The sequence below is a fragment of the Hippichthys cyanospilos genome, chromosome 12, assembly GCF_059441005.1.
Source record: "Hippichthys cyanospilos isolate Australia breed blue-spotted pipefish chromosome 12, RoL_Hcya_1.0, whole genome shotgun sequence".
Lineage (NCBI taxonomy): Eukaryota > Metazoa > Chordata > Actinopteri > Syngnathiformes > Syngnathidae > Hippichthys > Hippichthys cyanospilos.
The window spans coordinates 11,035,939-11,059,052 of record NC_142380.1 but is presented as its reverse complement, the minus strand read 5'-3'; the positions used below and the strand labels follow the sequence as shown (position 1 = coordinate 11,059,052).

General features: G+C 38.6%; 3 protein-coding genes across 4 annotated transcripts; 1 reads left to right on the top strand and 2 right to left on the bottom strand.

Annotated features, from left to right (window-relative positions):
• Positions 1–804: 804 nt before the first annotated feature.
• admp (anti-dorsalizing morphogenic protein) lies at positions 805–3,936 on the bottom strand. The gene is made up of 5 exons (XM_088429608.1): positions 3,298–3,936; positions 2,257–2,393; positions 2,067–2,189; positions 1,778–1,970; positions 805–1,478 (listed from the first exon to the last, which is right to left on the bottom strand). Exons 1-5 carry the CDS (start codon positions 3,611–3,613, stop codon positions 1,036–1,038), a joined length of 1,212 nt encoding a protein of 403 aa, XP_088285734.1. The 5' UTR covers positions 3,614–3,936; the 3' UTR covers positions 805–1,035.
• Positions 3,376–22,892, top strand: LOC148414820 (serine/threonine-protein kinase NIM1-like). Its single transcript, XM_088429606.1, has 5 exons — positions 3,376–3,616; positions 19,276–19,657; positions 19,721–19,996; positions 20,185–20,453; positions 21,665–22,892. Exons 2-5 carry the CDS (start codon positions 19,603–19,605, stop codon positions 22,397–22,399), a joined length of 1,335 nt encoding a protein of 444 aa, XP_088285732.1. The 5' UTR covers positions 3,376–3,616; positions 19,276–19,602; the 3' UTR covers positions 22,400–22,892.
• Positions 6,844–15,820, bottom strand: pnhd (pinhead). Of its 2 annotated transcripts, XM_088429982.1 has the most exons (8): positions 15,446–15,513; positions 14,189–14,297; positions 13,999–14,094; positions 13,752–13,894; positions 13,357–13,636; positions 11,027–11,208; positions 9,051–9,109; positions 6,844–7,171 (listed from the first exon to the last, which is right to left on the bottom strand). In XM_088429982.1, exons 3-8 carry the CDS (start codon positions 14,039–14,041, stop codon positions 7,021–7,023), a joined length of 858 nt encoding a protein of 285 aa, XP_088286108.1. In that variant the 5' UTR covers positions 14,042–14,094; positions 14,189–14,297; positions 15,446–15,513; the 3' UTR covers positions 6,844–7,020. The 2 variants fall into 2 exon arrangements, with proteins under 2 accessions (XP_088286108.1, XP_088286107.1); XM_088429981.1 differs by lacking the exon at positions 14,189–14,297 and having other exon boundaries at positions 15,446–15,820.
• Positions 22,893–23,114: the final 222 nt, after the last annotated feature.

Here is a 23,114-nt window from a genome sequence, read left to right as displayed (position 1 = left end):
CCTTTGATGGCAACCTACAGTGGCTGTGCATTGCGCTAGCTAGATCGTTAACATTAAGAAATACATTGCCTTTGGTCTCACATCGATGCTGCTAGCATTATATGCTGTTTCAGAGACCGTAATGCCAGTGAAGTTGGGGTTGGTTATGCTGATGGTGGACACATGTGAACTGTCAGTCACCTCGTTAATGGTTTTTGGGGGGGGGTGTCAATGTTACTTTCAATGTTTCCCCCGGATTCTAACAGCGCCCACTAGTGGTAGAAAGGAGTCCTGTTTTAGTGTAATTTGAAGTCCTGCATATTCACTTTTAGATGTCTTCAAATTCACATTTTTGAGGTGAATATGTCTTCTGTGCTTTTGTCCGTTTTTGTTCTCCAGTCACAGTAATACAACATGTTTTTCTTTGATGACATTTGCACCCGAGAAAGTTGGTTCAAATTGACTCAACTATTGGGTTTGTCTAATAATAACTGTTTTTGACCCAACTTTTCATGCTAGAGACGCCACTGAAAATTAGTTGAAAAAAACCATGTATTTTAACCATTTTCCTTCAAAAATAATATTTTATTCCAAAATTTTTATCTTAAAAATAACAAGTTTATTATAACATTTTATAAATTATGTACATTTTTAGTATGATAATATTACCCAGTAGTAAAAACGGTTTTGTAAAAGAAAAATAAAACATCCTGGCAGGCACAAGAAGGCATGTATGGTGGCAGTTTCCACCATACATACTGTTTTTCATCTGATTATTATACAGTAGATGTATTCCTTACAAGTGTTTTTCTACAAATATTTACTATGAGCGTTAGAGACAGACGTAGATACAGTGATATCAACCATGGACCCCATGTACATTATTCTCTCAGTTTAAAGAACTTATGTACAACTATTATTACAATTATTTACAACCAGAAACATAAAATATGCACATTTACATCTTTCACAGGGTATCACAACTGTCATATATTATAATTTATACTTATTTACATATATTACAATGCCATATTGATTGGGGGTGTATAAGTATTGTCAGTGGCAGCCGCAGCTCCCAGCCACCATGTCGTTGTACTGCTTGAGCACCACGTTCTCGTCGTCGTCGAAGTACAACAGGTTGATGGAGAAGAGCTTGTCGGGCACGCAGCACGGCGTCTCGATGCTCTTGATCAGCTTCAGCGCGTTGATGATGGATTGTACAGTGGCGTGATTGGTGGGCCTCATATTCTGGCCCAGCGGGAAGGGGCACGAGCCTTTACAGTGGTAGGCGTTGTATCCCCGCGGCGACACGATCCAGCCCGACCAGCCGATCTCCTCAAAGTCCACGTAGAGCGGCAGGCGCCGACACGGCATGTGCGTTCCGTCGTCTTCTGCCGATGTTGATGCCTGGTCTAGTGAGCGGGCGCTGCGGGAGGAAGCAGGAGCGGCTATGGGGGATTGGGGCAGGATGGCGGGACCTTGGGCGTCGTCTTCTGGAGCTGTCAAAAACAAGATGGGTGTTCAAGATATGCTGTGCCCCTAAAAACAAATGGATTCCAGATGGCAGCGCTGTAATCTTTCATATCAAGCTGTTCCTGTTGTAAGTGTCTGCATTCTTCATTTCTCAAAATGAAAACTACACTAATGGTGTTGTACTTTCCCAAAAAGAAAACACATTTTGTTTCTATGACAACCCCCCACTATTTTTGCTTCATTTTAAACCGAATTTAATGTGTTCCTGTTCACACACCAAAAAAGTACTTTGTAAGGTTTTGCATGAATTTATGATTGCACTCACTGGTGCTCTCCAGAGTGGTGGAGCGCCGCCGTCCGTCGTCGGTGAACAGCACCAGCATGGGCTGCTTGCTCTGGTGGTGGTTGCGACCCGAAGCGAAGCGGATCAGCTTCAGGTCCATCTGGCTGCCCCCCAAGGTCCGCACCACCACGTGGAGCCCCAAGTTGCTGCCCTCATCCACCATCCATGAGCGCACCTTTTGTGGAAACACAAATTGGGGTTAGTCATTTCAAGGAAATCAGCTGTGCATAGTTAGAGTAAGAGTGACTTCGGGGCACGCAGGGACACTCACCGCTTGAGTGATTGTAAACACTTCCCAACCATTGGAGTTGACCGGGATGAGTCGAGAAGAGAGAAGCTTCCTCTCTTGCGTGTTGTTGGTTTTGGTGGTGTCCAGCAGCTGGTAAACGCTAACCTGGAGATTAGCTCAGTTAGCTTCCCCGCTACATGTCCACTTAAGACATGTGCAGAATGCCACGTACCTGGCAGAAGTGATGCCTGTTGAAAACTAATGTGGCCTGAGGTCGCAGCTTGAAGAGGTGGAGCTCAGCAGTCAAAATCTTCTCCGTTCTGGCGACAGTGGACAGGTTGAACCGGAACTCCACCTGCTCGCTTCGCACTGTAAGAACAAAAAGAGAAGCCATCTAAAAACCTGAAAAAAGAAGCACTTACGAAGGTCTCAAATAACTGAGGCTAAATGTGAGATGCCTGCAAAATTCCTTGAAAGCCATGGTCATTTTTTTAAACCAGATTTGAAATTAATATTGTGATGTGAATTGAATGCTTTTGGTGTCAAACTTGCATATCCTTGACATCAATTTGAATTTGAATGCTGATTTGATGTTAATTTTAAAATTTTGGAACGACAGATTTTGAAATGCGATCAAAAGTATCATTTGCAGTGCAACCAAAATTTTACTCTAGCAAGACTCACCTCTGAAATTCTAACCAATGATGACACATACAGGTATCTGCTAACTGTGTACTTTTTTTGTGGAACAATGGACAGCTGCATCACCTCATGTATTTGCATACTCACAGTTTTTTGTTTCCAATTTACAAATGTCTTTCTTTCAGGGTTCCTCTGTCCCCGTTCTCTATATATTATGCCAATTCTCATTTTCAACGATATCAACCTGATTTTGTGAAAATGCATTGACATAAGTAGACATAAATGCATAACTGATTTATTGTGTGTGCGCGTGTGTGTTTGCCACACTAAAAAATTACAGTATTTTATTCAACTTATAATTTAAGTAGGTTAATTATTATTTAAGTAGTTTTATAATATTGTAATAATTTCCCTTACAATACAACAAACCTATATAAATCTGATGGTTTGAGGACAGTTTGATCATGATGTAAAATCTCATGCAAAGATACGAATAATGAGCAACAACTAACTAACTAGGATGTGCATCCACTGCGAATGCACATACCTGACCCTGAAAACTTAAGTTACTGTTAACGTTGCCCTACTTTTCTGTGCGAACAGAAATTTCTGAGCAACTTTAGTGACTCACGTTTGTCAAAGAAGCTCCGCACGGTGTTGCCTTCCAGCAGGTAGGGGTCCTTAGTCACGCCGTCCACGTCGGCCACGGTGTTGTACAAGTCCAGCATGTACTGCGGCGGCTGCTTGCGTCCGTGCGAGACGCCCGCAGGCGGATCGTCCATACCGAACACCGCCAGGAGCCGCTTGATAGCGTCCGAGCGGACCTCCTCTGATCCAGTCTGAGTGGATTCGGTCCCGTAGGGCTCCTCCGGGTAGTTGAGCGACGGCCGCGCCCGGACCACGGTGTACGCCGAAGCGACCAGAAGCAGAAGCGTGAGCATCTCCATTAAGTGAGTTATGAAGTGAATAGTGAATTCCGTTGCGGGCACTTTTTTATATCTCCTTCCCCGACCCCCACCTCTTCCTCCTCACTTAATCTCATGGCAAACAGCAGTAAAAAAAGAAGATGCTATTTGGCTGCAAATGTAAATCACCCATCAGCGAATGTAAAGGGAAACTAATGGCGGTGTTGACAAAGGTGTCAAGTCCACCGACTGGCCGCTATTGTCCCCCAGTCTGGCAATAAACGCTCAAATCAACTTTAAAGTAGAAAAAAAGGCGGAGGGCGGGAGAAAAGTGCAGTAAATGCAAGTATTACTTTGTGGATTTCCCAATTGCAAGTGACGCGTTCTCCCCTACCAGCACCCCCTTTCGAGGAAAGTACCCCCCCTGCGCTCCTCTTAATGGATCCATTAATTTTCGAATAATGGAACCCGATTAAGTGGTGTCGTTTGCTACACGTCCTTTTCCTCTATTTGCATAACTGCTTATTCAGACACGGCTGGATGATAATCGTCTAGTCAGAATGTACTTTTTTGACGGGGGTGGGGGGGCATTTCGGACACAGGTTGATCGATTCTCAACCGGATCAAAGTCGTTCACTGCACACGACACCAAGCGGGCAAACAAGCCATAAAAAACGGGAACACATGTTGGATGTGTCACGCAAACGTGCCGTTTCACACATCGCGATTTCAAAGTAAGGAAACGCGTGTGTTTGGACAAGAGACTCGCAACTCGAATAGCATTGCATGAATTTGCGCTGTTTAAACATTACGCCTCTATCAAGCGAACTGTCTGTTAACCATTAACTTAAATTGATCTGCTACAGCCACAAATTTATTTGGACTGAATCAGACTCGGGGTGTAGAGCATTCCACTTCTTTGCCTTTAAAAATTCTTCGGGTGCTTTGACGTTATCCCTCTGTTGCGTGACTGTTGAAAGAATTGTCATCGTATGAGAGATTGCTCCTATTTTTGTTCTAAATGTAGAGAGAGATTCAAAATTCAAAGTGTTTATTGTCAAGTGCATGTGTAGAATCAAGTGTCTTCATAAAATGAAATTTTTACCTCCGAGAGTAAGCTGTGCAGCTTTCAAAACACTGCAATAAACAAGCAAAATGAGATTCCATGCTTGACTCATGTTGGTGTGCTTGATAAATTAAGTAAAAAATTGAAATTGCCCCCCCCCCCCCCCCCCCCCCCCCCATCCATTGAGTTTTCTTTATGTAGCCCTGAGAGGAAAGAGTTTAGACACCCCTGTTGATTTGACCAAACTTATTTTCCGATGGACTTGTTTGAACTTTTCAGCCCTAGTGACTGTTGTGATTGTTTGAGAGATGACGTCATCAGACTAAATGATATACCACACTTGAATTTTTATCTGACTTTTATCTGATGTAAGTCAAAGAACGAGGAAGGAGAATGTTCATTAGTGTTCATTAGCTTGAAAAAAATGGCTCATAAAATGATTAAAAAATGCCTTTTTTTTCAAGTGTGGGAGCTCTGAGATATTTTGATGTTTTGAGATTTGCCTTTTGCAAAATATTGGTTCTTTTTTCTTTAAAATTTAACACGTGGAAATGATACTGCATTTTTATTAATATCATTTTAAAAGAAAGATATTTTTATACTTACAAGGAAAATGGGAAATCACAAAGTTTTGGTATTGTTTTTCCCACCAGGCATGCAGTTGGCCAGGAATGTACCTGAATAGTCACAAGCTCACTACTACAGAGATGTGACGATAAGGAAAGAATGTCATGTGAAATATTATGAAAATTTGGAAGTAATTGTATACAAAAGTCCCCTCATAGAATCCCCTCAAAAAGTGCTTTGCTCAACATAAGAGTTCGTCAATTACGAGGCAAATGTTTCATTCTTCAATACTATTTTTGACTTAACTTCCCTTTAAAATATGTTGCACATACAAGGTAAGCGATCATGGTCCTGAAATACTTCTGTCAAAGCAAACATTTCTAAAAGCATAAATGCAAATGTATGAAAGTTCAATAGACCTGAATTGCACTTAACTTTTTTTCCGCATACTACCCTTTGAAAATCCCTGTTCTTGACAGATTCACAATACGGTTCATGGCGAAGCTGATTAATCTATGCCATCTAATGTAAGCGCAGTTAAGCATCAAAATTTGATCATCTACTTTGAATTTGCATGAAAAAGAAGATGGGAGGCCCTATTCATTGCTTGGAGCTTTAGCTAACACAATTGTGTATTAGAGCTAAATGATACATTGTTTTGGAATTGTAATCGGAATCTCAGACCATGCAATTTAGGTTATTCAGAGCTTTTTTTAAGTTTAAAGGGTATTTGAGGATCTGTTCGTTAATTGGAGGTTTACTATTACTAACACAATTGTGTATTAGGGCTCAAAATAAGTGCTATGGTGTACAGTAGACTTTCCACACAAGTCTGGCTAGAACCAACCGCATTAGATGGTGGAGAGCTAGCAGCTATGAACAGCAATATGTATAAAAACCAATACTGATCTAGGCATTTATAGAAGTGTGCACCACAGGGTCGGGAGTTTAGAGTTTAGCAACAATTATTCTCAAAATTACAATTTATTTCATCCCACTAGCTTTGCTCGGGGACTTTTTAAAAAAAATATGGTATAGATTTCTTCACAAAAGAAAAATCTAATTTCAATGAAGCAAAAAGGGTTTTCTGTGGTGCAGTGAATAGCAAGTTCGTCTCACAGTTTAAGGGACCCGAGTTCAAACCCACCTGGCTCTGGCCTTCCTTTGTGGGGTTTGCATGTTCAAAATACAGATCATTGAAAAAAACAAACAAACTTTCTTTTGCATAATGCATGTTTATGAATGATGACAAGTACTTTTTTTTAAACAATTTTATTAAACTTCTAAAAAGAACTGCCTGTCATGAACTGTCTTTACAGTCTTTGCATTATTTTACTTAATGTTATAGCTTTCAATATTTTCATCGTATGTCATTTTCCATCATGTTTTTAAATGTTGCTGTACAAGTGATTATTGCGCTAAACCTCTTTTTTTTTGGGGGGGGGGGGGAGTTGCAAACAGAATCAAAATTGCAATTTGTCTGAAAACTCAAAGGAAGTTATGAATTCAGAAAATTTGCCAGAAAAAAAATAATTCCTGGATTTATCTGTCAAACTAGTTATTTGCATTGCTGAAGATTCAGAATGCTCATTGCTGTTCAAATTGTAAATTCACGAAGCTGAACAATGATGCATTTATTTCTGTATTAAATTTATTTATTTCAAAAAACGATCCATTTTTACATATGTTACATATAATACAACAAATATTTAAGGAGGCAGCACTGAAGGCTGAACGGTTAGCAAATCTGCTCTCGGCAACCACGTCATGTGCACTTGTGTCCAGTAGGGGGCGGGCTCTGTGTCTTTGTGAGCGTTCAGTTAGTGCAGCGGCAGGAAGTGATGGACAGGATGGTGCTAATCTTGCCGTGTTGGCTAAGAAAGCTGTGACTCTCGTATCCCTGAGGAACACAAGAGCTTGGTTTTTTCTCGGCCCACAAGTGGCAGATTTCGGGGTCTGTTGGACTCCTGAAGAAGGAAAGAAAAAAAATGCATTTAGTAGAATCTCAAACCAGTTTTCATTTTTATCTAAGTCATGCAGTTGGTGTCTACTAACACATGAAACCAATAGATGGATTAAAAAAAAAGTGCTGGACAAAGACTATATCTGTGATGGAATTTTATGATTTTTAATCTCGACTTTTTTTTTAAAAAGTTGAATGACGATGAATTTTTAAATAAATAAATATATTTATAAATTGCATTCAAAGTACTCTTTTTTTTAATATTATTAGTCAGTGAGTATAGTGTTTAATCAAATAACAACCTCAATAAAGTTTTAAAGTTATTGCAGATTTTTCTACACAGAAAATATTTCAGTACTGTTTCTTAATTTAAATGTTGCATATATGTTACTGAACAATGTATAAAACTTTAGACGAATCAAATAGGCATCATTATGTAGTTACAGTATTTCTATATCATAGTTTTAATTGTTTAAAAATGGTAGTTTATTGCCATACATACAGTGAATGATGATGGTGTCCAAGACCAGTAGTGAATAAATGTTATTCGCTGAAAAGCATTTAATTGCTTGAGGAAATCAGTGTGCCCGGAGAGAACTCACACGGGCTCGGGGAGAACATGCAAACTCGACACAGGAAAGCCGGCGCGAGGTGGATTTGAACTCAGGTACCAGAACTGTGAGATGGACGTGCTAACCATTGCTTCACTGAGCCTCCCTAATTACCTACATTAATCAATTTACTCCAAAATGCTAAAGGGGCTCCCTCTAGTGGTATGCAAAAGAATCACTGAATAAAACACACTATACTGTATACATATATTTTAAAGTACAGTTCAACAGTATTTAAGTGTCAAATCAAATATGAAGCCCGATCAGTCTATTGTGTTTATGGAATACGAATTAATCAGCAAAACCAACCGTTTTTTTTTTTTTATCCATTTCCATCCTTGGCCATTTTGCCACCTGCTGTCTACTAAAAAGGACATCAGAGTTGCTTGGGGCTCAGTTCACAACCAATCACTGTTCAGCTTGCAATTGTCACATGACTAGTAAACACGTAAGCCAAGATAGGTTGTTAATTGAGTTGTTAAATAACCCTGAACAACAATGATATCATTTAAATTGACAACAAATGACAAAATGGCCACCAATGGAAATGGGCAAAAATGACCCTAACCCTAACCCTACAGTTTGAGTGCAAACTCTCAGAAAACTTGCATTATTGTGATGACAAAAAAAATTGAAGTCTCCTTAAATGTTTTAGAACAGATTTCAAATAAGAACCAAGATCATTAAGATACAATTTGATTTTCTTTTATATGTTTATGATTGTTTTGTTTCTTTCTCCTACAAACGTTTGATGAATTCTTCAGCCTGGCCTACGGTGTTTTATTGTTTGTTATGTTGGAAAGCTAAGTAAATTGGCACTGTTGAAATCATAAATATACCACAAACTATGATCCCGTAATCTTTTGGGAAAGGCTCACTGAATTTTGAACACCTACAAACATACAGACGATAAATTGCCACAAAAAGTGTGACTAGGCTGATTATTGTACAAATAATGGGGGATAGTTTCTCAGATTAATCAATAAATAAATATGTTGCCTAAGATTGAAAACGCTGTGAAATTTCTTAAACTGTCCATGACAACATTACTGTAGTGTAATTTCAAGTTTCTATGTTTGAAAATAAAAAACGCACACACTTTTTCCCTTTACTTATTTAGTCTGACGCAAAAAGAGGTGAAGTGATTAAAAGAGCATTTGGTGTTTGTGGAGGAAACTTGAAAGCGTCTGCATGAGACGGTGTCAGATCTCACAAGCAATTGCCAAGTGCCGGCTATTGGTATGTGCATGTGGCAGCTGTGCTCGTACGTACCTGAGAAGGCATCGGTTTCCTGTGGTGCAGCCTCCCAAACATCTGCCCACGTCCACTTCCTACGGAACGTTAGCGACACACAGAGACGGGACGTCAGCTCACAAATATTGACACCGTCGTTTAGCGTGGCCCGCCGCTTTGATTTAACACCTGCAGGGGCCCATTTGCGTTTGCCCACTACGCTCACACCTTCACTGCTAAACCCAGACCCCCCCCAACACACACACAAAAAAGCAAAAACTAAGCCTTTTATCTTTTAAAATGATTAATCATAGAATATTATAAGCAGTCCATTTTCCCTAGAACAGGAATAGATTATTCATTAATGTGCTTGTTTTTTTTTAACTTTGATTTTTTTTTTATGTTAAATCTAGAATTTTTTTTCAGACTGTTTCACATTTTGAATTTTTAAGTATTTTAAAGGACGTTAAGGGGTTTAATAATCCGAAAAATTACACTTGAGTAATTATATTTCAATGAACTCATTAATATATAGTTTGTAATAGCAGTAATATATATATATATATATATATATATATATATATATATATATATATATATATATATATATATATATATATATATATATATATATATATATATGTATATAGTTTGTTTTTTAACAATAAATACATAAAAGACTTGGAATCCGAATACAGTATTTTAATGTGACACAAGTGCTATCACAGCTCTTTTCATTTTAATTAATTAAATAATGAAATTAGTGTTAGTTTTTTTATAAGTCTATGTTTTTCAATATTCACTTGCTACATTTTAGAAGGAAAGAATTTTAATGAAATTAATACAGTATGTGATATTATAGTTCTAATTATTTTATTTTAATGAATTTATTAAATAATAAAGTTATTGTTCTTTCATGTATTTCCCTTTTTAAATGAGCTGTATCTGAATAATAAAAGTACTTCATGGCAATCCATAAAAAATATATATTCTAATTTATACTTTATATGTCATAAATACTATACAGTTCATATTTGTATTTTAATGACTTGCTGTTAATCGTATTTTTCACATCACTACACTTTTTAAGGACTTAAATCCTATAAGCACCAATGTAGAAAAATGTCTCCAAGCATTATCAAGTTACAACCTTTTCAAAGGGTTAAAATATATTGAAAAATTACTGGAGCCTAAAGGGGTTAATTTATAGCAATTCTTTTGACAAGAGATCGATAAGAGTTTTGCTTTACAGAAAAAAAAATGGTCTTAACTATTCTTAAAAATTCCACTTCATCCTTAAATATACCGTATCGAGGTCTTGCACATGCTTCAAATTTCATTTAATTTCCTAACATGCAGCTAGAATAAATTGAGGTCGTTTGCACTTTTAAACGATCATTTTTATATAGTTTAAAAAACATCTTTTTTAAACGACTCTGTTAAGTGTGTAGCTGTTGTAAAAGGGCTATAGAAATGAAGATGTATTGTATCGTGCATTCATGTCTTCAAAATGTTTTGTTGATTGTGTGACGTTTATTGACAGAGTGATCTTAAATTTGACCGGTGTTGCCTTAAACTGGTGAAAGTTCAACTTTATATTTTTTTTAAAGATTATTACATCTGATGACCATTTGTAGCAAGTGAATCCTAAATGTTGTAATTGCATGGGGCAACTGTAACTCCCCCAGCTTTTCACCTTAAATGAAATCAATATTTTTCACAATATTTTCCTGTCCATGCATGGAAACGCTTCAGTCTGGTGTCTACGTTTGTGGCGCGATTAAGCGAGAGGAAGCCAGGAGGCTGATGAAGTGCTGTCTGTCGCACGTGGGCCAACATGAATAAAACTACTTCATTAGTGTCTGGCACCCACGTAGCAGCAGCAGCAGCAGCAGCATTTCCTTTTGACGTGTGAAAGCAGAATTACAAATGAGCCCGGTTGCATGTGCTTAACTGCGGAACCGGAACCGGCAAGGCCTAGCCTTGCTGTTTGATTCTCATTTTATTGAGCGTACCCTGAGCCTTTCCTCCTTGACGCCGTCGCTGTGGTGCACGATTTCGTAGTAGTACTCCACATAAGGAACCCGGTAGCAGCTCTCCTTCAGCTCACAGGCCGCCACCGTTTGGATCACGTCCACTTTGTTGGGGGTCTCCACCAGGGCCGAGTCGAATTTGGTTGGCAGGCAGGAGAATCCCTCTGTGGAAAAGTTGAATTACTTAGCAAACGGGTCTCCAAATCAACTTATGTGAGAACTGCTGGAGATAGTCTGGGTATGTCGAGGCGGCACCAAGTTATCCACAAAAAATGAGGTTCAACTTTTCAAAACAAGTGCAACGAATCCATTGTTATTTTTATTAGTAGCAGTTCAGAAAATTAATTTAAATAAATAAATTAATTCTGTAGTTCTTCAGAATGTCCTTGGCATTAACCTCAGTATGTCGAGTTGATCACTGATGTCTAGGGGAAAAAAAAAACAACATTCCGTCTCGCTTCACGGCAGGTTTTGCAAAACACATGACTGAAACTAGGTGACAGAATAACTTTTTCTTTCCACTTGGTATTACTCCATAATTCCATTTTACTGAAATCTGTCATTAGCCAGAGCTATGCTAGATACCCTCACATTAAAGTATGAGGTCAGCTAGTGGACCTTCAAATGTCATCATGTGGGCCGTAAATTGCCTCCAAACTGCATGTTCGAGGAACCTAACCCTGACTTAGCATTTCAACACGTCTGATAAAGTGTAAACTTTGGTTTGTTTTGTGAACATAAAACAATGTATTTATGTCTTAAAATGAAAAACTAGGCTTGAACTTTAATGTGAAGGGTAAAAAAAATCTGTATAGATTTCAATATTCCTAAAAAAAATAAACATTAGATGTTATTATTAATATTGAATTTTGATTCTTTTGTTTTATTTCATGTATTAAAGATTTTTTTTTTAAATTTGGAATAAAGGCAGGTAATTTGGCCCATGGGCCTGTAAATAAATATATACAAGTATTTTTCATCAGATTTTTATTTTTTTTTAATTAAATTTAGCATGGAGCTTGCAGGGTTCATGTTAGACTTAGCACACAAACTCAGAAAACAGGTGACCTGTGATTGGTCATTAATTGAGTCCTGAGCAACTAGTCTGTGACGTCATTTTCAGTTGACAGCAAGTGGTCAAATGGCCGCTCCTCGAGATGAATAAAAATGGGTGGATTTTCTGGTTGATTTATTTTCAAAGAAAAAATACTATTAAGAATGCCATGTTTGGACTAGTGGGGGCGACTATAACGTATTATTATTGGAACAAATGTTTTTGTCTTGACCCTTATTAAAACAACAGACCCAATAGGGTTTAGTGATTTAGGCCTTTTCTTTTTAACCAACATATTTTATTTATTCTTCAATAATTTGATGAAACTTAATGGTACACCCACTCTGAGTGCACAAAAAATACTCCCCCGAAATAAATAAAAAGTTAACTTTTCAAACTTTTTTTTTTTTTTTTACTTCAACTTAAAAAAAACTTAAATGACAAACACAAAACTCAAATGTATGACATTGTTAGCTTGATAGTATACAGTAGTTGCATTAGTCATTAGTAATTTTTATATTTAGCAATCACACTGGTATTTTTGCTTGATGTCACACTAGGGGCGCTCGGTGGAAAAGTTTTTAGCACGTTCAAATGCAGCTCTCTTCGACCTTCCTGTGTAGAGTTTGCATGTTCTCCTCGAGCCCTCATGGGTTCTCCGAGCACTCTGGCTTCGTCACACACTTAAAAGAAACATGCATGGCAGGTGTATCTGACACTCTAAATTGTCCTTAGGTGTGATTGGGTCTGTGAATGGTCGTTTGTCACCGTGTGCCCTGCGATTGGCTGGCAACCAGTTCAGGGTGTCCATAGACACTGCCATAGACACCTGGGATAGGCGCCAACCAGCCTGTGAAGCCTAGTGAATTATAAGCAGCTGAAGAAAATGGATGGAAGGATGGATTGGTTATCACAGTAGGGTAACAAATCCAATTTATGCAATTTCTGCACTTAGGCTAACCAAATTTAAAGATTACTCAAAAATATTTAACGGGAAAGTCAAGTCATTTTTTTCTGTACATTAATAAATTCTACGTTCCCCCGCTAGTCTAAACATCACATTCTCATCAATACAAATGTCGAATCTGAATTAAGCATCAAAATCCACCTGTCTTTATCCAACTCTGGTGGCGGCCATTTTGTCATTTGCTGTCAACTAAGAATGACATCACTATGGTTCAGGGCTCAGGTGACGACCAACCATGGCTTGCTTGAACGACAAGAAAAATGCAACTCGATGAAAATTGAATGAAGTTACCTGGTGCACCCTTGGACTGCGAGCACCCTCCCACATCCACAACGCTTTCGTAGGGCGTCTCCGAAAAGAAGGTCCTCAGCGAGGGCACGCGCATGCACTGACCCGGCTGGATCTCGCAGTGGCATTCCTGGATCACCTCCACCTCACGGGGGCCCTCAAACAGGAGCACACGATCCATGCGCATGCCCGTGGGTTCGCACGCGTAGTTCGCGCCGCATGATGACATCGGCAGCTTCTGGGGCTTTCCGACTTCTGAGGCGACAGCTCCACGCACCCTCAGCTGGTTGCAGATGATTTGATGTCAAAAATATGTCTTTGACCAAAGCAGGGGTGTCTAGTGACCACAAAGCTAGCCATTGTGCCCCCATGTGGCGGTTTGACATTACTTCACCTACTTTTTTGCTCTTGAGGAACTCCAGCATGGATACATTTTGCACAAGATCTTGCGCTTCAGCCTCATTGGGCGGCCTGCCTGCTGCCCCTCCGCAATTAGGCCTACACAGGCCCACGTCTATGCTGACAGGGCTGCCTGAGATGTCTGCCATCAAAAACCCAAAATTTTGACTTTAGATGAAGTGCACTTAGGCAGCGCTTTATAGCTGAAGAAGTTAGACCTTTACCTGACCCAACTTCGAGCTTTACCTTGACCGATGTAGACAAAGTGACTCTGCCGCCTACAGCACATCCTCTGCAAGAGCAGGTTTCGGCGCTCTATGTGTTTGTTGAGCACTGCCGCCACTGAAAAACAACAACACAATTTAACTATTCTCCAAAACCACCTCTGAAGTAGATTTGTTTTTATTTTCATTTTTTTAATTAGATGAAAACGTACAGTGGACTCTGAATAGTCTTGGTTTGGCACTCAAGTGTTCACCAGATCACAGATTTTGGGAAGGAACAATCCCCCCAATTTTTTTTTTTTTATAGGAAAAGGATGTTGGCTAAAAATAAAATTGAGAACAGTGTCAACAATCACAGTATTGAGCAGTTAATTCAATCAAATACACAAAAATATATCACGTTATATTGAAAATCTACAAAAATATTTGGATTTTCTTGAATTAAAAGATTAAATAAACAGGAAAATTAAAATGACAGAAAATATGAAAAGCTAATTAGAAATTACAACATAGATTGAACATTTAACCATTTAAAAAAATAGAAAACTAGCTTTATGTATGTTTATATTTTACAGGAAAAAATGACTAAAATAAATACATTAGTACGAAGTAACTACATTTTTAAAAATAAAGTTAGAATTTTAAAATATGGCCAGACAAAGGTTACTGTCGTTCTGTAAATATATTATGGCAGAAATGATTGAAGTGATTTTATCCACAATAATATTGAAAAGAATGTCATGGTAGCTTGAGAGAAGGTATTGATTGTTTTTTTCTAAAATATAGAAAAGTGAATCTACATATTTAATCAATTGTTTTAATGTTGATGTCAAAATATCACATTAATTAATAATGAATAAAAAAAAGAATGTATTTAAACAATACATTTTTTAAATTAAATATTTGGACAGTAAGACAGTAAACAGTAGAGAATTTATTTGAAACATATTTGTATAAACAAACCCGTGTAAATGTATTTTATCTTTATTTCTTCTCTCTATTATCCTCTCATATTATATATGTTCTACTATATCATTATTATTGTGCACATTTACATTCTTCTTATTTGTTGACTGTATTCAAGTTTGCAATAATTATTAAAATATAAGACTACTTTTTTATGTGGACGACAAAGAAAAACTTCATGGAGTGGTGGTGTTATTTGGTAAATAACTTCCTGTTTGCTCCGGGTGACAATCGCCATGCTGCTTCCGCATAAACCTCAAGCATATAGTCCAAAATATCTTGTTCAGATGCAGAATTAAAATCAAAAGTGCCTAGCTCAACTGTTGATAGATTCGTGTATTGATAAAACTTTGCCTTTACTATTATCCAAAGTGAGCATTTTCAACCTGCCATTAATTTTGCTGCAAATTCTGGCACAATGCAAATTCTGGCAAAAAATGGTGATGCTCAACAAACAAACAAGGCTCATCAGAGTACTCCACTAAGCAAACAAAAGTACTTACATGTCATGTGGAGTGTGCATAGCAGCACCAGGAATCGCCGGAATACATCCATGGCTTTAAATTCCGCCCAAACTGCTCCTTGGCTCACCAGAACCAGAGTGTCCGTTTTGCCCCTACAACTTCTGTTATTTATGCAAGCCTCCACTTCAAATGTCACTGGTGCCGAGTCGAAAAAAAAAAAAAAAAAGTGAGAGCTGTCTAATCAAATTTCCATGCTATTGTAGGAGACGTTGTTCTTCTGCAAGCTACTTCAAAGGCCAACTTCCCTTAAAAAAAAATAAAAAGGCCAGCTAGCGTCCACTTTTCTGGCCTCTGTGTGTGTCAAGCAGGGCCCAGCTCAGTCCAATGAAGTGCCTTAAGTAGCCCTGCAGCTACCCAATCAAAGGCATTAATCATCTCTTATCTCAGCAGGGGAGGTATTTAGCACCTCCAACTTAAAACAAAAACCAGGCCGGGATCAGCATGGGGGCGCCCCAGGCCTCACCTTCCCGGACCTCCCACGCCACCTTTGTGTTTATTCAGCATGGCGACAAATGGTCTGACCCCATTTTCAGGAGAGCCACATACTTGAAAATGTGCTTCATGTCCCTGCATTCCTTATTTTCTACTTGGAAACCAGGGGTGATTCTCGGGTCAGAGGTTTAGTGGTACTAAGCTCCCTGCCAGGCAAGATAAATGAACAGTTTTATTCCCACAATTATGAAAGGAGGGACAGTTTTGTTTGTCTTTTTTTACATACAGCTAGCTTTTCCCATTCCAATGCTGACATAGGACTGAAATATTCCCTACGTAGAAAAAAAATGCAACCTAACACCATAAAGAGTGAGCTACATAAAATGGAGCAACAATGAAAACTGGTAATTATATCAGAGTAAGGTACTGAGTAGTAGAACGTAAGAAATGTAATCCTGCTATTAGCTGGCTTGCTTAACCATCTGTGTATTACTGGAAGGGAGCATGCTCATTTGGGCAAATATGGCGCTCCGAGCTTTGTTAGGGCAGAGGTGAGCGGGATCGGGTGGAAAATGGCAATAATTCTGTTAAAAAATAGCATTTTATAAAAAGTACGACACGCAAACGCTCTTCTGTAGCTTGTTTGAAAATGACATACATTAAAGCAATACCAAATGTCTCTTAAATTTTATGCATGCTGAAATTTATTTTAGGGGTGCTTGAGCATCCCCAAAATGGGCTACAAATGTCCACTTTAGAGGCTATGTGTTTACTATGTGGTGTTAAAGTGTGACTTTGTCTTCAAAATAAAAGTACAACCACATGTATGTGATTTTATTTCCAAAAAACAGCCTTTTGGTTTAAGTAGGCCATGTGTAGATACACTTACAAAGAACAATATAATAATTCAAGATTCATCGCAATACCATCCATCCATTCATTTTCTTTAGCTACTTATCCTCATGGAGCGACGCTGGCTAACTGGTGCATATCTCAGCTGACTTTAAATACAAATACAAACAACCATTCTCACTCCTAATCACACCTAAAGACAATCTGGAGTGTTTAATGCATGTTTCCTGAATGTGCATGGGGAGAACATGCAAACTCCACACAGGCAGGCTTGAGCCGGAATTGAACCTGGGACCTCTGAACCGAGAGGTCGACGTGCTAAACAGTCATTAAAATTGTATTTCCCAAAACAGAAATCTGTACAAAATGGCTCAGATCTGTTTACCTGGATATTTGTAGCTTGCCGAGGTGGAATATTCAGAACATAACCATTTGTGCTCTGTGTCAAACCAGAATTAGGAACTGTAATGACAAAACATTTTTGACAGGCGTACAAACAAAATTGCTCAGATACTTCTATTCATTCCAATGCAGAGTGTTTGCGTTATCATTTTCTAATACGAGTGGGCAGGAAACAAGTAAATGACTTCTAAAATGTTTCTTTTTTGCATTGCTGATTTTTATTCTATATGAAATATTAGACCAAATTTTCTAATCATCCCTCATCCAAAGTTACCCTGATTTAATTTATTTTATTACGGATTCAATTTGTTTGCCGCCTCAAGAGCTAAAAGTGAAATACAATAAAAAGAAATGCATTTTAACAGTTTACTTGTATTGTGTAGGGTTGTCCAGGCTTGCGCGTTAGTGTCATTGTGAATTATGATGTTCAAATCTGCACATACTTGCATTGTCCTCATCACGTGCTGACATGCTCACCAGGCAGGAGATGATTGGATTATACACCGGCATCATGTACTGTATGAATGAAGCTTATAGGTGATGAGGTCTTGGCAGTCCATTATCAGACTGTCTGGAGTCAGGTTGTGGGTCTGTCTGGTGTTATGTTGTCCTGTGTCTGGGTCACTGTGTCAAAGGGTCGTCACTTGAACAGGGTAGGACAGTTTGTTCTTGAAATTCTCTTTTAGTGCAAAATGATGTGGGAAGTCAAATGAGTATCAAGATGAGCAAATAAATGGCTCGTTGTCAAATTAATTTTAACTAATATTAAACAGATCACTTGGTGCATCAGTAGGAAAATAAAGTTTTATTATTGTAATGATGCTTTGAAATGATAATTTGATTTCAATTTAAATAAATACCGTCAAAGCTACAGCACTTTGAATTTTACCAAATTGAAATCCCCAGTTTGGGGAAAAATGCACTTAGTTTTGCTTCATTCATCTTTCAAGTGGCCATGGCAACCAGTACCTTCGGAAAAAGATATTAACTCCAAACATTCAGGAAGTATTAAAAATGACCATTGGAGAGGAAATTCCAATAACAGGTAAGGACATAATCTGAGATTTGAACATACTACAATCTGAGGAAGTTTAACAAATCAACAATATGAGAAAAATGTTTCAAAAAATGTCAGCTCCAAAACAGCCTTCCCGATAAGTTTACAATTGATTCTTGAGGCATCATCTTCCAAAGATAGCTTGTGTTAATGTTGCTATGTGCATGTGTATTTTGTGTGTTTTGCCATTTGATGCAGCCAAGCGGTGACCATAAACGTGTTATCATGGATATTAGATCTCACATGCATTTGGCCACATAAAAAACATAAAGTTTTGATGACATTTTAATGGGTCAACACAGTTTTGGTTTCATTTTGTTTTGTTACATCAGTATTGCAGGAAGTGTCTCCAAAATTGCTTCTCGCATTAACACACAAGGAGACTGAATTTGCAATGAAACATGTGATCATCTTTTCATCTTTGGATTTCATATTTTATACCTCATATTTGATTTCATCCTAAGTAAACTCGCAGACTTATTGGTTACGTATGTGTCTGTGACGTGTCATCAACAGTAGGTAAACGTGATGACATTGAAGAGCGAGAAAAACATGATTTATTATTGTAATGCATTATTAGATTACATGATTACTCAAAAGGCATAGACATTTTTCTCAGAGACAAGTGATGTCAGATCCACATGAGACACATTTGATTCAAACTGGTATGTTAAAAAAAAAAAAAAAAATCAGTCGGAAACTTCTTCAAAAAAGTAATTTGACTAATTTCTGGGGCACTTTCGGGCTAACGCTAGCTAATGACTAATTTATGCTATATATGCAAGCAATGGGTGACGTACAGTGAAATGTCAGTGTAATTAAGTTGTGATTGAATATGATTTAATGACAACATTTCTTTTTCTATCTATCTATCTCTGTGTGTGTATATATATATATATATATATATATATATATATATATATATATATATATATATATATATATATATATATATATATATATATATATATATATATATATATATATATATATATATATATATAATATTTATATGTGCCACTTTTACAATAAGTCTGATGAGACCCTGGGATCTCTTCACTTGCAGCGCATCTTAAAGACAACAAGTTTTAAGACGGCAAGGAGAAAGGATAATCCCACCGGCGTGGATCCCACGTTCTCGTTTGGAAGCCTTTGCAAAGCCTGCTTGTGGTCTGTCTGCATGGGAGGAGCCCGGATTACAGCACATGCGACATGACGGTCCACCATATTATCCTGTTACAGCGGTGGATGGGCTAGCAGCAACCGCTGAATCACCTGGAGATCTTGACAAGATATTCGGAACACCACCTGAGAGTGCTTCTTTACTCATGCCATCTATCTTCTATGCCTTCTAACTCTTATTGGACCATAATTCCTATATGGGAGAATAGTCATGTATTTGAACAAAAAGATCAACACAGAGCGCAACAAGAAGAACATAAAAACATGTAAGTGCATTTAAAATAATGACTTTGAGTTTCATACATCTTAGCGCCCACCTTTCTTCTCAGGGGGTCTACCTGGACAACACCCACAGAAGGTTTACAAACGATCATCCCGGAACGTCGTCGAAAAGAACCAAAAGCCGGATAGGACGGACATCAGAGCCCAGCAGGAGGTAGCGCTGCACACGACGTTCTCCAAGGCGTCCTATGACCTGAACCACTCGGAGAGAGTTATGGACGATCTCACATGTGGACGGCGGGTGGGCTTTTATGAGCTCAGAGGCGAGATCGGATCAGGGAACTTCTCACGGGTCAGACTGGGTATACACGACCTAACCAAAGGTAAGTCGGGCATCAATGGTTTTTGGCATTTTTTGCCTTGACTTGATCCCTGTAAAGCCCTTTGAACACTGTGCATGCTATAGATGTCCCCATTCTTAGTGTCAGTGATGATGGACGGGCACCACAGAATAAATCTACTTGGTGGCATCGTAAAACAGGAAATGAATGACGTGTTTTGTATTTGTCAGAAAGAGTGGCAGTGAAAGTCTTGAATAAGTCGCGCCTGGACAAGAGCTCGCAGGCACTTTTCGCCTCAGAGATCTCGTGCATGGAGAAGCTAGCGCATCCCAACATCGTGCGCCTATACGAGGTGCTTGAGACCTACAAGAGGCTGTACCTGGTCATGGAGTACGCGGCCGGCGGGGAGCTGTTCTCTCGCATCAGCACCAGGGGTCGCCTCTCCGACCTGGAGAGCAAGCTGGTGTTTGCTCAGCTGCTGGCTGCCGTCAAGTATATGGTGAGTGTCTACGTACAACGTAGAAAAGAAGTAATACAATTATTGTTCCTTTACAAGCAGATTATCATTTTCGATACGAAACAAGATGAGACTTCTTCCAGTCACAAAGCAAAGATAAATGATGAAAATAATAAAATTGTTCATTGAAGTTATGCGAAAACTTGGTTGGACTCGCATATTGCTATTATATAGGATATAGTGAAAATCAATTCAATCTTTTGTAAATGGTTTCCCGAAAAGATTATTTTCAATCAAAGAAGTGAGCAGACTGAACCACTGTCCGAGTCCATCCTTGATCTTCTTCTTTATCTTCTTCTTGGTAAATGATAAATGGACTTTCACTTTCATAGCCCTTTTCTACCTTGGGTACTCAAAGCGCTTTTCACTAACTAGTAATTTACCTACTGATGACGCAGCATCAGGAGCAACCGGGAGTTCAGTGTCTTGCTCAAGGACACTTCGACATGGTCTTGATGGTGAGGGGATGGAACCCACAGCCTCCCAGCTGGGGGAGGACCACTCTACCACCAAGCCATAGACTTGCATATTTACATTTTAATTACATTTTATCTTAGGTCTTGTGTGCTATGATTTTGTATTGCTGTATTTCTTTTTTCATTCTGCATGTTTTTTTTTCATTTGCTATTTTTCTTCCAAAAGTCAACATGATTTTGTTGTTTTTATTGTTGTTTTTCAGCTTTTTCTAGCACGATGAATTCATCACAATTAATATTCTAATTATTAACGGATAATTTTTAGTTTTGAGTGGTGTTATTCTTCCCTGTTTTGTATTACTTTATCATTTCATGGGTGTGATATTATATTTTATTCTTTAAAATTTCCTTGGCTTTTTAAATGAGTTATTACTTACATTCTTATGATATTATTATTATCATTATTTTTATTATTTATTTATTGTTTGTTAGTAGATATAGTAAAAGTAGTAGTAGTATAATGGTTCTCATTCATTATCAATATTCATATATTTATTTTTCCTTAGTCTCATGTTCTATTTTTTTCCTAATACATAGAGAAGTAATGATAGCACATAATACTGCAGAAAACAGGAAATAAAAATAATATAGATTAAAGCTTGAATCATCACGAGTTTCTTTTAGGCTCTTTTCTACTGCAATTTTTTTAATGTGTCTTTGCTTTTGAGTACTTCCCATCTTTGTGATGACTAACAATCACGCGTCCTCCTATGGCAGCACGACAGCAACATCGTTCACCGAGACATGAAGGCTGAGAACGTGTTCTTCACGAGCACGAGCTGCGTCAAAGTGGGCGACTTTGGCTTCAGCGCACCGTGCCGTCCCGACGACATGCTGCACACGTTCTGCGGCTCCCCGCCGTACGCTGCGCCCGAACTGTTCGGGCGCTCGGGTTACGTGGGCCGCCACGTGGACATGTGGGCTCTGGGTGTCCTGCTCTATTTCATGACCACCGCCACCATGCCCTTCACAGCCATAAACACGGGCAGGCTGAGGCGCTGCATCCTGCAGGGTTCCTACAGCATCCCTTCCTATGTGCCTACCCCCTGTGGGGAGGTCATCCGGGGCCTGCTGAGACCGGTGCCCGCCGACCGCCTCAGTGCGGCAAAGATCATGTCTTGCGAGTGGATGAGGGGCGTTGACTACCCAGAAGCGTATCTGACTTTTTGCCCAACGCCCTCACACCTGGCGGGATCATCTGTCATGCTCAGCTCCAACGACCTGAGCGTCAAAGCAGCTTTGGAGGAGCTGGGCGTTACTGAGCGCCACCTCCAAGACAACGGGCCCGGCCTGAGGAGCCCCATCACCGGCGCCTACCGCATCCTGCTGCACCGTGTCCAGAGGAGGACATCGGTGGAAGTGGCGGGCTACGGCTTCGTGTGCATGACAGAGACACGCAACAGACTTAAGCGGCTAGACAAACATACCTCTGCCGTATGCATCGTCATGTAAGCACTTTGTATGCGTTCGGTCTTCATTCAGTATTTGAACACAAATGTTGAACACATATCAATGAGATAATACTCAAAAGCACACATTCGATATTAGTCACTTATAGTAGTAGCAGTAGTGGTTGAAGTAGAACTTTTCGTTTATATTTGCATAACTGTATACAATACTGCCTCCTGGTGGGCAAGCCAGGCACACGAAACCACACAATGAATTGAATTGCAGCATTAAATTACGATTCCAAAACAGTTTGATTCTTAAATCACACAGCTGGCCACAAGACATTCATCCATTTTATATAGCTGCTATTGCCTGGACAGAACCCGCACGAGCATGGGGAGAACATGCAAACTCCACACAGTAGGGCCACCGCTATATAACCATTCACACTCACAAACACACCTAAGGGCAATCTGAAGTGTCCAATATACCGACATACATACATATACTGCTAACAATGTTCAAATATTCCCCTTTGACGGTGCCTGTGGCTAAAAGCAAGGCGTAGAGAGCCTATATATATATATATATATATATATATATATATATATATATATATATATATATATATATATATATAGATAGATATATATATAGATAGATATATATATATATATACTGTATATATACTGTATATATATATATATATATATATATATATATATATATATATATATATATATATATATATATATATATATATATATATATAGAGAGA

Coding starts and splice junctions, on each gene's coding strand:
- admp (XM_088429608.1), bottom strand. CDS start 3,613: ATGGAGATGCTCACGCTTCTGCTTCTGGTCGCTTCGGCGTACACCGTG. Junction 1,971..2,066: donor TGTTTACAATCACTCAAGCG/GTGAGTGTCCCT, acceptor TTTCCACAAAAG/GTGCGCTCATGGATGGTGGA. Junction 1,479..1,777: donor CACCACTCTGGAGAGCACCA/GTGAGTGCAATC, acceptor TGTTTTTGACAG/CTCCAGAAGACGACGCCCAA.
- pnhd (XM_088429981.1), bottom strand. CDS start 15,497: ATGGATGTATTCCGGCGATTCCTGGTGCTGCTATGCACACTCCACATG. Junction 13,895..13,998: donor CTTTGTCTACATCGGTCAAG/GTAAAGCTCGAA, acceptor TTTTGATGGCAG/ACATCTCAGGCAGCCCTGTC. Junction 9,110..11,026: donor TCAAGGAGGAAAGGCTCAGG/GTACGCTCAATA, acceptor AACGTTCCGTAG/GAAGTGGACGTGGGCAGATG.
- LOC148414820 (XM_088429606.1), top strand. CDS start 19,603: ATGTATTTGAACAAAAAGATCAACACAGAGCGCAACAAGAAGAACATA. Junction 19,997..20,184: donor TATACACGACCTAACCAAAG/GTAAGTCGGGCA, acceptor TGTATTTGTCAG/AAAGAGTGGCAGTGAAAGTC. Junction 20,454..21,664: donor TGGCTGCCGTCAAGTATATG/GTGAGTGTCTAC, acceptor CTCCTATGGCAG/CACGACAGCAACATCGTTCA.